Source organism: Mobula hypostoma, chromosome 2 (assembly GCF_963921235.1).
Source record: "Mobula hypostoma chromosome 2, sMobHyp1.1, whole genome shotgun sequence".
Taxonomy (NCBI): Eukaryota; Metazoa; Chordata; class Chondrichthyes; order Myliobatiformes; family Myliobatidae; genus Mobula; species Mobula hypostoma.
The window spans coordinates 119,322,946-119,339,979 of record NC_086098.1 but is presented as its reverse complement, the minus strand read 5'-3'; the positions used below and the strand labels follow the sequence as shown (position 1 = coordinate 119,339,979).

The following is a 17,034-nucleotide window of genomic DNA, read 5'->3' as shown; positions in this document are numbered from 1 at the left end:
TACTGTGGTAAATCTAACCTATTAGGCTAAGTAATGGTATTAGTTGTTAAGAAAAATGGTAATAATAGTTTCCATATAACCCTTCTGGACCATTTCCACTGGTCCAAAATGTTGTATATAAGCCTATGTAACAACCATTGTAGGTGTTTATATCCTACTTTGTTCATGCTTGCTCCTGCCCACAGACATAATTATCCAATCCCTATGTACTTATTTACTTAATTTTTTCATTTTTTCATTCCTTTCCCAAATCTTTCCCTTTACTTGTGTTAATTCTCTATTTTCCAAAAGAAAACCAAAAAAAAGACATGTAGACTAGGGGTGCTTACGTTAGCAATATTACTGTGTTGATGAGAAGAGCAGTATAAATCATTAGGAGAGTCGTGTAAAGTCTGCTCGCATTGGGGTTATATATTCAATCCATTTATTCCAGATTTGATAAAATTTTTCTTTTTGAATTCTCAGGGAGTAAGTCAACTTTTCCATTTTAAATATTTCCAAGATAATTTCGTACCAATCTTCTAATGTAGGTGGTATTGGATTTAGCCATTTTCTAGTGATTGATTTCTTACTTGCCGCTAAGAGGGCCTGCAGCAACTTTATATCTTCCTTCTGTTCAAGAAACAATACATGCCCCAAATAGAGCGTCTCAAAGTTCAGAGGTATCTGGGACCCAAGTACCTTAACTAATGTTCTATGAATACCTTCCCAATATAGACTTAATTTAGGGCAATCCCAGAAAATATGAAAATGATTTGCCTCCTTGGAGCCGCACCTTCTCCAACAGATCACATTTGTATCTTTATATTTTTCCTGATATGGGGTCTTGAAGTATCTTATAATGTTTTTCCAACAATGTTCTCTCCAAGTCAAAGAATTAGTCGAGGACCATTGAAAGCTGCAGATTTTCCCCCAAGACTCCTCTGAAAGTACCAACCCCGCTTCTTTCTCCCACTTCTCTTTAATATACAGTGTATTTACATTTTTAGCATGGGAGAGTGCATTATATAATCGAGAAACTGATTTACTTGGTATTGAACTGCAAGCCGAATTCAGAAACTTGAAAAATTCTAATTCTACTGTTGATAGGTCTGTATATCTACAACTCTGGTTAACATAGTTTCGTACTTGAAGGTACCTAAAAAAGTCATTATGTTCTGGGCCATGTTTGTCCTGCAGGATTTGGTAACTTTATAATACTCTTTTATCTATAAATGAGAGGTAGGTTGTAAGACCTTTCTTTATCCATAGCTCAAATCTTTTATCTCCTCTGTTGGGAAGGAATTCGGTATCATATGCACACCATCTAAAGAGTTTTAACATGTTATTAATTCCACATGAATTAACCACCTTCTGCCATACTTTTAATGTAAGACTTATCCAACTGTTTTTAAATTTTTCCAACTGGGCCATCAATCCTTTGTCAGCTATTGAGGCCTGTAGAGGAAAACTGTCAACTAATCCAAATTCTATTTCCTTCCATCTAGCCTTATATTCCCTATTACACCAATATAACAGAGGGATTATCTGTGAGGCATAAAAATAATTTCTCGGGCAAGGAAGAACCATACCTCTTCCTTCCTTCCCTAACTGTAAGGTGTTATATCGAATTCTAGGTTTCTTTCCTTGCCAAATGAAGCGGGAAATCCATTTGTCCCATTCCCTGAATTGATTATTATCCACCTCCACCGGTAAAGTACAGAAAAGATACAATAACCGAGGAAGAATATTCATTTTTATAGTATTTATCCTTGAATTTAAACTTAAAAAGGGGATAAGATTCCATCTATGCATACCTGCTTTTATCTCTGAGATTAATGGCCCATAATTTACCTGTGACAGTGTTGAAAGATCCTTCGGCAGGGTTATTCCTAAATATTTTAATGATTTAGCTTCCCACTTAAGATCGTATGTATCCTGCAATTTTTTGGATGGTCTATAATTTAGGGACATAACCTGCGTTTTCTTTACATTTATTTTATAACCTGATATTTTCCCAAAGTCATCCAACAGAGTAAACAATCCTATAAATGATTTTTCTGGTTCACTCAGATAGACCAAAACATCATCTGCAAATAACGCCACTTTCTGTTCAATCCCTGCCACCTTGATACCTTTTACGATTTCGCTCTGTCTTATTAGTTGGGCAAGCGGTTCAATATATAGCGCAAAAAGGAGAGGAGAAATTGGGCATCCCTGTCTAGTGCCTCTCTCTAAGATGAAGGAGTCAGAGAGGTCCCCATTTATCTTAATTCGGGCTGTAGGGCTGTCATATAGAGTCTGAATTACTTTAATAAACTTTTCTTGAAAGCCGAATCTTCCTAACACTCTGTATAGGAATGCCCAACTAACCGAATCAAAAGCTTTCTCAGCGTCCAGTCCTACTACCATTGTCTCTGTCTCGATCTTATTAACCTGTTCTAATATGTGCAGAGTTCTCCTTATGTTGTCCTGTGTTTGTCTTTGTTGAATAAATCCAGTCTGGTCTAAGTGGATTAGGCCAGGTAAAAGCTTTTCCAATCTGCGCGCTAATATAGATGTAAATAGTTTGTAATCTAAATTAAGAACACTAATTGGCCGATAATTGCCACATTCTAGTTTATCTTTACCCTCCTTAGGAATAACTGAAATAATCGCTTCTCTCCAGGAAGGTGGAGTTTCTCCTCTCTGCAAGATCCAATTAAAGGTGTTAAGTAGTAATGGGGCTAACTGTGTCTTCAGGGACTTGTACCACTCTGAGGTAAACCCATCAGAACCCGGGGACTTTCCAGCCTTTAACCTAGAGATGGCCACGTTCAGTTCTTTGACAGTTACTGGTTCTAATAAACTTTCATTTTGTAAATCTGTAAGTTTAGGTAGATCTAAAAAATTCAATACACTGTCTATATAGGGCTCATTGAGGGCCCGGGGTTGGGAGTACAGCTCTCGATAATATGTTTCAAAACTCTCTTGAATTTTCCCTGTTGTACTCTCCACAAGCTTTGTCTTTGGATTCTTTATTTTATGAATTGTATTGTCTGCTTGTTGTTTTCGTAATTTATATGCTAATAATCTAGCTGATTTACCTCCTACTTCATAATTCTTTTGTCTCAGGTAAAGAAAATTTCTTTGAGTTTCCAACGTATAAATATCGTCAATTTCACTTTGCAATTTCCTAATTTCCTGTTTTCAATTTGAATTACTTTTGTTGCTATCTACAACTTGAAGTTGTTTTAATTTTCCTTGAAGGTCTGCTAATTTTTGTGCATTGATTTTTTTCATGTGAGTGGTAATGGAAATAATTTTCCCTCTCAGTACAGCTTTCAATGTATCCCATAAGATCACTGGTGATGTTTCTCCCGTGTCATTAAGGTCTAGATATTCTTTGATTTCTCCCCTTAATCTCTCCATTACTTTCGGGTTATTGAGTATATGTGAGTTTAGCCTCCATAGTGTTTTCCTCATTTTCCTTTCCAGGATTAGAGACAGAGACTGGGCTATGATCCGACAGATCAATTGTTGCAATATTACAGTTTTTTATCCTGAGTCTATCTGTATTAAAGATAAAGAAATAGTCTATCCTTGAATAGGCTGAATGAGGGAAAGAGTAATATGTATAATCTTTACTAGTAGGGTGTAATTCCCTCCAGACATCTATAATTCCCAACTCCTCCATCAATGAATTCACTTTCCGAGTCAGAGGTTTATTCTGAGTAACTATTCTTGAAGAATCTAATATAGGATTTAATCTAATATTAAAATCCCCTCCACAAATTACTACCCCTTGAGAACTGACCATTAGGTCAAAAATGTGTCTATAAAATGACCATTCACAACCTGGAGGAGCATAAACATTCAGCAATGTTATTTCTGTACCTTCTGTTCTTCCTGTGATTTTTACGAACCGTCCTTCTTTGTCTTTAGTCTCTGAAATATGTTCATAATTAAGAGTACTTGATATTAAAGTAGCTACCCCTCTTTTGTGACTCAATTTATATGATGAATAAAATATATGCTTAAAGCCCATTCTTTTTAATTTTCCATGTTCAGATTGGCTCATATGTGTTTCCTGGAGGAAAGCTATTTGTGCCCTCTCTTTTTTCAATTTAGACATAATCTTATTTCTTTTAATTGGATTCAAAACCCCATTAACATTATAGGAAATTATTTTTACCAATTCAGTTTGCATTTTTCTCTAGTAGAAAAAAAACACTCTCCTTTTCTAACCAAACAGTAAGCAATCCCTTCTCAACAGTAAACCAAGACATATAACCACACCCTAGACATTTTTGAACGTGTAACATTTGAAAATTTTTCCCGACTTCCCACAGTGAGGCCTGAGCACCGACCCGCCTCAGTTCAGAGGGATAACCTCTATCTTCACCCTGTGTTAGAGGGCCCTCAGCAGTTTGAATAATCATAGAGAATTTTCTCCTATTTATGTCTCGACCATATTGCTATCATTCAAGTTATTCCGCCTAGTTTATTTTCAGGTACCAGTTTTCATTTTACCTTTAAGTCCGATTTACTCTTTTCAGTCATTTCTCTTAATTAATCTGTATTCTCTGTACATTCGCGTCTGAATATTTGCAGCTTTTCCTTGTGGTTTGACACTCTGGTTCGTGTGGAGCGTCCTCGCCCCACTAACTGCCACAACTTCTGCCGAATCCTCTCCAGTAGCAACTCCAGTTGGGTGATAACTTTAATAGGTAGTCCCCGGTCCACCAGGTCCAACGTTGCCTCCTCCACCGTAGCGTAAGTTTTTGTCCCTTCGTCGTAAAAGACTCTCAGCCGAGCTGGATACAGGGTCTGGAATCTTTTCTTTTTCAATCTTTTTATTAATTTCAAAATACAGAAACAGAACATAGCCATAATACAAATAGAAGGAGATATAATGTTACACTTAAAAAAATTAATTGCAAAACCAAGTAGTGGAAATTAACAAAGCTCCCAAACATGTAGAACTAACCACGGATAATACAAAATTAAAAAAAAACTGGGAAAAAAAATGAAAAAGAGAAAAAAAAAACAAAAAAAAACCCATCCCCAAAGAAAAAAAAAATCAACTAACCTAAAAGACTTGGGCAAAACTAACAACTTAAAAATGGAAAAGAAGAAAACCTTAGTGTCGATGACTCCAATCCCCTCCAACAACAGTACAGGGAGATAAAACAAGTTTGAAAATGATCAAATTACATCAAAGGGTCTGGAATCTGATGTTGTTTTCCTTCAGGACTCTCCGCGTTTCCGTATATTCCTTCCGTCTGGCAAGAATCCCCGGTGCGTAGTCGTGGTCTAAACTGATTTTACAGTTGTTCCACATGAAACCTTTCTTTTGCCATGCCCTTTTAAGCACCTCTTCCTTCGTTCTGTAACTGAGAAATCTGACCAGAATCGATCTGGGCTGAGTGCCTGCCAGAGGCTGTGGTGCCAACGTGTGGTGAGCCCTTTCTATCTGTAGGTCTTTTGCGGCCGGTATATCAAGGTTCTCTCTAAGTAGCTTCTCCTCAAAGGGAATCATCAATCCGGGTTTACCTTCAGTTCCTTTGAGAACTCCGTAGATCCTCACATTTTCCCTTCTCGAGCGGCCTTCTTGATCTATTAGTTTCCACTGGAGCTGGTCTTGTAGCTTCAGCATTTCTCCTATCACCTCCTCTGTGTTTTGTAGCGTCTCTTCAATTCCAACAATCCTTGCTTCGGCTTCATCTATCCGCGAGTTAGTTTTTACTATTTCTCCTTTAATATCTTCCAGCTGTTTGCTGTTATCTTGTCGGAACTCGTGAATCTCTCCGAGAATCAAAGACAGAGTCACCGATTCCCCCTCATTATCTCCGTCCTGGCTTGCCAAGGGGGAGCTAGGCCCGTCGCCTTGTTGCGTCTCTTTATGTTTAGCAGCCTTCGGAGCGGACTTTTTAATCTTATTCTTAGACATCATCCTTGCCCCTTTTATTAATATAGTTATGCAATATTAAGTATTTGTCTAAATTCGATTTTGGGGCAGTTTACCTTCTTTTTTGTCGAGAGACCTTTTCCTTACGCCGCCATTCCCTTGATGACCCGGAAGTTGCCGAAATCCCTTGTTTTAGGAAAGTTTTATAAGCTAGAAATCTTCTATGCATTCTAAATTTCTTTTAAGATTTTTATCTAAACAAACATGTATCACTAAAAATAAATGAACTTGTTTAAGCTAATCATCAACTGGAAGCATCTCCTCCTTGGTAGAGAGGGGTTAATCGCCACTCAAACAGTGGGTATTAACAGCTAAACTTCACTCTGGAGGGTAAATAGGGAAGTGATCTAGCCTTTGGAGAGTAGGTGGCTATAGAAAAACTTCCCTTTAGTGAGAATACCCACAGCTATCTACATTGGATAAGGCTAAAGATCTTCATTAGAGTTTAGTATTTCACAGTCAGTGAATCCAGTACCATCAGGCAACATATGCTGCACCTGCATGTTGGTATGATGTGACTTGTGCCCAAAGTCAACTATTGTACTTTTCACCTATATAGGTAACTAAATAGGTAAGTCTAGCACAGTGTGTAATCTTTGGAATTCTCTATCCAAGAGAGTTCTACAGGCTCAGTTTTTGAATGTAGTAAAACGCTGGAGCTTTGGTGCCAGAGGAGCATATTTTGATGCCCCCCTATTATTGCCAAGCATACTTTTACTCTCCTTTAATATCAGATTTCTTCTCCTCTTGCCCTTTACATTTCTCACTCACCTGGCTTCACCTTTCAGCTTCCAGCTAGTCCAACCTCCCACCTTTTTATTCTGGTGTCTTCCCCCTTCCCTTCCAGTACTGAAGAAGAGTCTCAGCCCAAAACATCAACTGTTCGTTCATTTCCATAGATGCTGACTGACCTGTTGAGTTCCTCCAGCAATTTGTGTGTGTTGCTCTGGATTTACCACATCTCCAGAATCTCTTGTGTTTATACTTTTACTTTTTAAAAAAAAATGGTGCATGGTACCATCATAAATTTTCCAGTGAACTTGGTGAGTTTAAAGAGTGCAGGAAGAATACAAGAACTACCTACCTTGGCTCCTGCTGCAAACTTATTCATCCCATCCACCTCCTCGTTCCAGACACTAACACTGGTTCCAGACATCAACACTGGCTCTAGCCATACACTCCAGTCTCCCACCTCTAGCCACATATCCCACTTGCAGCCTATTCCCAAGTCACAGCTCGTACTAACAAGTGAGTGAGATTTGTGACCAATTGGATTCTGGACACGTGTGCTGATTATCTGTTTTACTGCACATTCAGGGCAGAGCTTGTAGATTCTTGGATAAGAACATAAGAAATAGGAGCAAGAGTGGGCCATTAAGGATACTAAGGAACGACAGATATGGGGTTGGTGCAGGAAAGTGACTCCAAGGTTAACAGTCAGCAATGATCTTATTGAATGGTTGAGCAGACATGAGAGGGCAACGGCCTACTCTTACTACTTTCTTATGTTCTTATTGTTCTACAATGAGCCTGTATATACGGCTAATCAGCATCCTACAATGCCACAGTGATTTTATGATGCTTCCCTACTGGTTTGGTTATTTGCTATTATAGAATTGCAGAACTGTCACCTTGCATTTTTAGGCACATTCCAGCGAAGTGACACTTCAGTAAAGTATGACATTGTCAAAGGTACTGTCTTGGGATATCATCTGCTTCTCCCATCTGACTTTTTAGATGTCACTATTTTGTAAAGCAGGGATGTTTCCCTGTCTCCTGGCCAGTATTTGTTCGGTTGAATTTAATGAGTTGTACAATAATTCAGAATGAGCGATTTCAGAATCCAAAGACTTTCAATGAATTTATTGAATGAAAAAATAGGCAGTAATTGTTTTTTTTCTTATTCTGACTGGTAGATATAGAGATGTACATGAAAGTAATACCTAAATTCAGATAGTGTTAAATTATCTTGGGATCTAAAAACTTTCCTTCATAAGTTAAATAACTTGTGTTTTACTTGATATCACAGAGCAAGGCTGCCCCTCTTAGGACCCAGTGGTCAGGTGGCTGGATAGTTTTCAGGCAAAGAGTAGTGATGAATGTCAGGTCTGTGCGTTGGGGTTTTTTATAGACCGGACAGATGTACAGTTTAGGGTCTTTTGGTGTTGTGGAATTGATGGCAAATATATAGATGATGGGTAGCATTGTAACAAGAACCTTGGCAACAGATTCAGTCAGTTTGATGTTTCTCCTGTCCCAGCCTGCTCCATCCAAGTAAAGGCCATAGATGTAGACACCTTCCTGCCAAGCAAATATGCAAAGAATATTAGAAAACACTCAAGGAAAAAATAGATCCACTGCAAAACAGAAGGTGAACACTTATCCTAATGTGCCTGAGCTAACTGCTTGCTGAAGCCCCCATCATCCCCACTTTCAATAGTCATACATTTTCCTTTTATAAAATATTTCTCAAGCTATTTCTTAATTTGTGTTATCTTTCAACTATTTTATATGGTAATACTCTCACTGTCCCAAGAACTTAACAGCAGACATATCTCTCAGATGCTCATCATTAATCTCCAACAAGAGAAGAGTCTTTATCATTCACTCTTTTACATTCATGATCTTTTTTATTTTAGAGTTGGTAAGGGGCCCTATGAGCCTGTGCTGCCCAATTACACCCATGTGACAATTAACCAACTAGCCTGTACGTCTTTGGAATGTGGGAAGAAACCAGAGCACCTAGAGGAAACCTATGCGGTCCTGGGGACAACATACAAACTCCTTATAGACAGCTGAGGAAGTGAACTGAAGTCATTAACGCTGTTAAGCTATGCTACCGTGCCGTCCTATTTGGAGAAATCCTCTACCACAACATTTAGTTGCCTCTGCTTTTGTAAGAACAGTAGCATTTTAAAGTCTAGTACATTTAATTCCCATTCTTTTATTTTCCAATGTTTATGATTATTTTAATATTCTTCCTATAATTAGGAATCACTACTGAGCCTAGCAAGTGTCTTGTGCAAATTTATCACTAATCTGATCGCCAAACACTTTTCCATATCTCACAACTTTAAATTTCAGGGTCTCTGTTGTTGCCCTTTACCTTCACCCTCTGCTGCACAATGTTGAACACAATTATATTTCTTCCCAAATTGTAATACTGGAGTTACTTCTATGTATGGTTAATTCTGCTACATGTCTCTCCACATTGTTAACCTCTTTAATTTCTTGGAGTCTTTCATAGTCTTCTTTGCTATTCGTTTTTTTTCTGCAACAAGAAATTTACAGATAGTGGGTTTGGAATTTTTCTTTCTCTGATATATTTGATAATACCCCAGATTCCATCTTCACTTCTTTACTAAAAAAGTATCTGAACATGGTCTGTCACGACTCTTTAGTTTACTGTACAAGAATATAGTCCATGCTCAATGCATATTCTGAGGATTTACTATGGTATGATCCTAATCTCTGGTTTGTGCTAATTCACTGATTATTAATTGTGTAAAATGTCCACATTGGAATTTGTTGATTATCTAGTTCCTTCAAATTTTGAGATTGTGAACTTCTATTTGTGCATTTCCACACATTCACAGGAATATTAGCAAACAAATACTTAGGATCTTGTATCAATTAAGGAGATCCATGAAAAAAAGCTTTAGATAAATTGATTTTGGGAACATCTTAAATAAGGAAAGAAATAGTACTGAGGCTGATGGAGAGTTGAACAGCTGCTGGATAATTTCAGAATGTTAATTAGGAGCTAAATGGGCAAGAATAAGTCTTACGTGAACAGATAATCTGCAATGGAGGTGGAAACAAGTGAAGTTATGGAGATGGAAATACTCTGTCATTGATATGATACAGATCTAAAGCTCAAAACTAAACAGAATCAAATTTTAAAATTACAGAACGTTTATAGCATGGAAGGGTCATTCAGCTCATTGAGTCCATGCTGGCTTTTCTTGGACCAATTCTGTTGGTTTCATTATCCAATCCTTTCTCACGGACATACAAATTATTCTCTCCCTCTCGCTTGTCTCTCTCGTGCTTATTCAACTAAATTTCTAAAACTCAGATTCATTCTCCTTCCACAATCCTTGTAGGCAGCAGATTTCAGATTGCAACCACCTTCATATTTGAACTGTTTTCCTTCAGATTTCCCTAGCATCTATCGCTCAAAATTTTAAACCCGGGTCCTTAAACTTTCTACAACTAGGAACAGCTTTCTTCTATTTATCTTATCAAAAGTGCATCAGTGTTTTATATATCTTATTTAAATGTCCTCTCAGATTTCTTATTCAAAGGAGAACAGTCCCAGTTTATCTAATCTAATCTTTTGAGTTTAAATTCCACATCCCTGGAACAAGTCTAGTAAATCTTCATGACTTTCACACCCTTACTGAAGATTGGCGAGTAGAATTGGATGCATTTCCTCAACTGAGACACAAGAGACTGCAAGTTCTAGAATCTGGAGCAACAAAGGTCTGCTGAAAGAATTCAGTGGATCAAGCTATATTAAGACTTGTGATGTAGGGTTTTGACTTGAAATGTTGACAATTGCTTTGCTAAGCATACTCTCAACCTGTAATTTCACTTTAAGCGAATTATCCACATGTTCATCCACCTTCCTACACTCTGTAAAGGGCTGTGACATACAGTCGATATTTTCTCTATTTTTTTTCTGCATTCACACATCTGAATTGAATTTCTTCTACTAGTGCATGTTCATCATTACATTTTACCTATGACTTACTTGCAAAGTCATCTGCAAAGCTTTAAATTTTCCCTGCACACCTGTGTCTGAGTCATTCAATAGCGCTGGCACAGAGTCATGCAGCAGAGAAATAGGCTCATTGTCCCTCCGGTCTCCAGTAACCATCAAGAATGCATTTATACTAAAGGCTGATTTATACTTGTGTGTACTGGCTTACGCCGTAGCCTACACAAGTATTCCTAGTTGGTAGCAGCTGGAACAGTTTGTGGTTGGGGTGACTCGGGTCCCCAATGATCCTTCGGGCCCTTTTTACACACTTGTCTTTGTAAATTTCCTGAATAGTGGTTCATATCTACAGATGCGCTGGGCTGTCCGCTCCACTTCCCTGTGATTGAGGGAAGTACAGTTCCCATACCAGGCAGTGATGCAGCCAGTCAGGATGCTCCCAACTGTGTTGCTATAGAAAGTTCTTAGAATCTGGGGGCCCATACCAAACTACTTCAACTGTCTGAAGTGAAAGAGGTGCTATTATTCCATTTTCACCACACAGCTGGTATATACAGATCACATGAGATCCTCAGTGATGTGGATGCCGAGGAACCTAAAGCTGTTCACACTCTCAACCCCAGATCCATTGATGGCAATAGGAGTTGGCCTGTCTCCATTCCTTCTATAGTCCACAACCAGCTCCTTTGTTTTTGCGACATTGAGGGAGAGGTTGTTTTCTTGACACCACTGTGTCAGGGTGATGACTTCTTCTCTGTAGGCTCTAAACCTAGAATGTTGTAAATAGTTTTTGCAAATGGATATTCAGTTTTATCATCAGCAAAGTGGTAGGAAGAGTAAAAAGTTTTCATGATATCTCTTGCAAATAGAACTGGCAACATTACACTCCATACAGTCTGAATTTAAGTATTTCACTGTGGAGGCTACCTTCAAGACATAAATTAATGTATACATACCATAGGTGCCACTTTGATCTCTTCTTTCATCAGTTTTGTTACTTCATTGTGGAGAGTAACACTATCCAGTGCCCAACCTTTATGTGCTCGTGTTACTTCTTGTCTCATTGCAGTTAAGAATCCTATGAAAAAATTATTGCAATTTCATTCTTTTCCATGTAATTACAATAAATTATGTTTTGCTACAGAATACTAATTTACAGAATACCCGCCACTGTCTGTAAGGGGTTTGTACGTTCTCCTCGTGACCGTGTGGGTTTCCTCCCACAGTCCAAAGATGTACTAGTTGATAAGTTAATTGGTCATTGTAAATTATCTTATGATTAACTTAAGCTTAAATCAGGGATTGCTGGCAGGGACTATCTCAATAAATAAATAAAAGAAAAGCCAAGCATTTACAAAACAGTATCAGTCTATTTGGTTCAAGTTGTCACGCATGCCTGTATCCAAAGTTCAAAGTAAATTTATTATCAAAGTATATATAAGTCACCATATACAGCCCTGATATTAATTTTTTGCTGGCATTCACAATAAATACAAGAAACACAATAGAATCAGTGAAAAACCAGGTGAAAAGACCTTGAAAGTGAGCCCATAGGTTGTGGGAACAGCTCAGTGATGGAGTAAGTGAAGTTGAATGAAATTATCCTCTCTGGTTCAAGAGCCTGATGGTTGAGGGATTAGAACTGTTCCTGAACTTGATGGTGTGGGTCTTGAGACTCCTGTACCTCATTCCTGATGGCAGCAGCAAGAAGAGAGCATGGCCTGGATGTTGGGAATCCGTGATGATGAATGCTGCTTTTCTGTGACATTGCTCCATGTAGATGTGCTGCATTTTGTGGATGGACTAGGCCAGCGGTCCCCAACCACCGGGCCGTGGACTAGTACCGGGCCGCAGAGCATGCGCTACCAGGCCGCAAGGAAGCGATATGATTTGGTCAGCTGCACCTTTCGTCATTCCCTGTCACGGCCACTGATCAGCCATTACACATGCGAGGTCATGACCTGCGCGTCATCCGTGTCGGGGCGGGAAGGCGATCAACTCCTCGAGCTTGCAAATGACGACGGGATGAAAAGTATGTTTGGCATAACATCTCTGTCGGCATTTTGGATCAAAGTCAAGGCTAAATATCCTGAGATAGCCATGAAAGCACTGAAAACGTTGCTTCCATTTCCAACATTTTTCTGCGAAGCGGAGTTTTCTGCAATGAATGCAACGAAAACTAAACTGCGGAATAGACTGGACATCAGGAACCCCCTTCGAGTATCGCTGTCTCCCATCACCCCTCGATAGAACGGTGTTGTTGCAGGGAAACAAGCTCAGGGCTCCCACTGATTCAGCGATATTGGTGTGTTGCAATGATTTTATATGTTCATACGGGGAAAATACGTGCTGTGCGTTTAATATCCAAATGTTACTTAAAATGTTATGATGCTATTGACTTATAAGTGACCTATATAACCATATAACAATTACAGTACAGAAACAGGCCATCTCTCCCCTTCTAGTCCGTGCCGAACGCTACTCTCACCTAGTCCCACCGACCTGCACTCAGCCCATAACCTTCCATTCCTTTCATGTCCATATAGCTATCCAATTTTTCTGTAAATGATCGTATCGAACCTGCTTCTGCCACTTCTACTGGAAGTTCGTTCAACACTTACTTCAAGCTCCCCTGATAATTGACTTATCATTATATCCATGCGAGGAAAATATGCGCTCTGTGTTTAATATTAAATTCGTTAGATAAACCTTTTTAGAAACAAAATTGAGTGTATTACCTACTTATCACCTATATTCCGGTAGTGATTAACACCCACCCCTATCGCCAAAAAGGATTTGCTTGGGTGGGGGGGGCGGGGACGGAGAGGAATCAGCAGGTCACGACTCGCATGCGCATTGGTGCCCGCGCAAGGCTTCATGGTCATTGTAGTCTTTTGGGTAAACAACGCATTTGACTGCTACTCTAGTTCGTTGGCAACCCTACCTCCCCCCCACCCAGGTCGGCCGGTCCGCAAGAATATCGTCAATATTAAACCGGTCCGCAGTGCAAAAAAGGTTGGGGACCCCTGGACTAGGCTGCATCCACTAGTTTTTGTAGACTTTTTCATTGAAGGGCGTTGGTGTTTCCATACCTGGCCATGATGCAACCAGTCAATATACTTTCTAATGCACATCTATAAAAGTATGTCAATGTTTCAGATGACATATCAAATCTTTGCAAACCTCGAAGAAAGTAGAGGCGCTGCCATTTTCTTTGTAATCGCACTGATATGCTGTATTCAAGACAGGTCCTCTGAAATGATAACACTGAGGAATGGCCCAAGGGAATCTATCCCAGAATACCAGGGAAAGTGAGGGAGAAAATTGAGGAGCACAGAGATTATTGCATCTTCATTAGCCACAGCTGAGATAAAGGAGTCTGGAGGATAGGTAACATGTCCCTTATTCAAAAATGTGAGTTGTGTTAAGTCTGGAAGCTATATATAAGTGATCTTTACATCATTGGTAGGGACATTGTTGGAGAAGGTACTGAGGGACAGGATTTATGATAACTTGAAAAGGCAGGGACTGATTAGGAGGAGACACCATGGTTTTATGTAGGAAAGATCATGTTTCACAAATCTGAATAAATTATTTTGAGGAGGTAACTCAGCAAATTGATGACCTTGTTTACATGGACGTTTAACAAGGTTCAGTATGGTAGACTGGTTCAGAAAGTAAGGCACAGGATTCCATAACAAATTGGTGAACTGGTTCCAAAATAAGCTTTTTTAAAGTAACGGTGAAGGTAATCAAAGGTGGGGGTTTCTTCTGACTTGTAGTCTGGAACAATTGGTGATTGCAGGGATTGATACTAGGAACTTTGTTGTTTGTAACAGTATGCAGCAAGATCTAGATCAGTTAAAGCTGGGCAAACTAGGTGGCAGATGGAATTTATTCTGGACAAGTGTGAGATAATGCATTTTAATAAGTCAAATTCTGGTATGAAATAAAGAGTAAATGGCAGGGACCTAGGAGCATTTATATAGAACATAGAATAGTTCTATAGGACTAGCACAGGACAGGTCCTTCGACCCACAATGTTGTGCCGAACCAATTAAATTAGTATCCAAATGGCTAACTAAACCAATCTCTTCTGCCTACATAACGTCCATACCCTTCCATCTTCCTCACATTCATATGCGTATCTAAATGTCTTTTAAAAGTCTCTAATGTTTCTGCCTTCACCATTGCCCCAGCCAGCACAATCCAGGCACCCACCACTCTCTCTGTAAAGAAACTTGTACCTCACATCTCCTTTGAAATTACCCCCTCTCATCTTACCTGTGTGCCCTTTGGTATTAGACTTTTCAACTCTCAGAAAGAGATATTGTCTGTCTATTCTATCTGTGACTCTCATAATCTTATAAAGCTCTATTAAATCTCCCTTCAGCCTCCACTGTTCCAGAGAAATCAAACGAATGTCGTCCAACCTCGCATTTTTGCACATGCCCTCTAATCCAGTGAACATCCTGGTAAACCTTTTCTGCAGCCTCTCCAAAGCCTCAACATCCTTCCTATAGTGGGGTGACCAGAAACGTATGCAATACTCCAGGTGCAGCCTAACTAGTTTTATAAAGCTGCAATGCAACTTCTTAACTTTTGAACTCAGTGCCTCAAATAATAAAGGCAAGCTTATCAAATGCCTTTTCAACCACCTTATCAAACTCTTAACTACTTTCAGGGAGCTATGAACTTGGACCCCAATATCCCTCTGCTCATCAACACTGTTAAGGGTCTCACCCTTCACAGTGTACTGTCTCTTTACATTTGACCTACCAAGGTGCAACACTTCACATTTGGGCACATTAAACTCCGTCTGTCATTTCTCCACCCATATCTGCAACTGATCTAGATGCCGTTGTATTTTTTGCCTATCTTCAATCCTACTCACACCACCACCAACCTTCATATCATCTGCAAACTTACTAACCCACCTCTCTACATTTTCATCCAGGTCATTTACATACACCACAAACAGCAGAGGTCCCAGGAGAAATCCCTATAGAACAACACTAATGATAGATCTCCAGCGAGAATACGTCCCTTCAACCACTACCTTCTTCAACCACTACTCATTGGCTGTTCAGATTCAGACTCTTGATGCATGTATAGAATGCCTTGGGATTCTCTTTAATCCTACTTGCCAAGGACTTTTCATGATGTAGCGGGACCTTAGGATGCAAGTCTCTAGCTCACTGAAAATGCAACATACAGTAGATGGAGGGGCAGTGAAGGTGGAATTTGGCGTGATTACCTTCATGAGCCAATGCATTGAGTACGAGGGTTGGAATTCATACTGCAATTGTGCAAAATACTATTTAGACTGATTTGGAGTATTGTATGCAGTTATGCTTGCCACACTGCATGAAAGATGTGGCTGCAAAAGAGATTCATCAGGATATTGCCTGGAATGGAGAGCTATAATATAAGAGATTAGACTGACTGAGTTTATTCACACTGAGTGGTAACTATATAGAGGTTTAGAAATTTATGAGGGGTAGTGTCCTTTTCCAAGGGCTCAGAAGTCCAGAACTAAAACTGGAAGGCAGAAGTTTAAGGTAAGATGAGAGAATTGTGTAAGTGTTTCACACAGAGGGTGGAGGTTATCTGGAATGAGCAATTAGAGGTGTGGTAGAGGCAGAATCAATTACAATATTTAAAATACATTTGAACAGGTAGCTGGATAGGAAAGTTGTAGAGAGATATGGCCTAATGCATGCAGATGGGATTAGCTTGCATTGCAGTCAGTGTAAATATGATGGGCAAAAAGAGCCTATTTCTGCGCTGTACAATTCTATGTTACCTTAGAGTCCTTATTTTACATTCATAATAAATGATAAGAGTGAAGCATCAAGGAAACAGCCCTTCAGCTCAATTTATCCATGCTGAGCGGGATGCCTATCCAAGCTAGCCCCAATTGTCTGTATTTATTCCATATCTCTCTGGTCTAAACCTTTTTCTAACCATGCATCTATCTACAGTTGAAGTCAGAATTTTACATACACCTTAGCCAAATATATTTAAACTCAGTTTTTCACAATTCCTGACATTTAATCCTAGAAAACATTCCCTGTCTTAGGTCAGTTAGGATCACTACTTTATTTTAAGAATGTGAAATATCAGAATAATAGTAGAGAGAATGATTTATTCCAGCTTTTATTTCTTTCATCACTTTCCCAGTGGGTCAGAAGTTTACACACACTTTGTTAGTATTTGGTAGCATTGCCTTTAAGTTGTTTAACTTGGATCAAATGTTTTGAGTAGCCTTCCACAAGCTTCTCACAATAAGTTGCTGGAATTTTGTTCCATTTCTCCAGACAGAACTGGTGTAACTGAGTCAGGTTTGTAGGCCTCCTTGCTTGCACACACTTTTTCAGTT

The 17,034-nt window shown here is 39.1% G+C and overlaps 1 protein-coding gene across 1 annotated transcript in view; it reads right to left on the bottom strand.

Moving 5' to 3' along the window:
- Positions 1 to 7,942: 7,942 nt before the first annotated feature.
- The window catches only part of LOC134342423 (dynein axonemal heavy chain 8-like), a 317,468-nt gene continuing 308,376 nt past the window's right edge, over positions 7,943 to 17,034 (bottom strand). The window contains exons 64-65 of the mRNA XM_063040531.1: positions 11,609 to 11,730; positions 7,943 to 8,230 (exon numbers count right to left, since the gene is read on the bottom strand). Of these exons, the coding sequence (XP_062896601.1) occupies positions 7,943 to 8,230; positions 11,609 to 11,730 (410 nt within the window). The remainder of the gene's footprint in view (positions 8,231 to 11,608; positions 11,731 to 17,034) is intronic.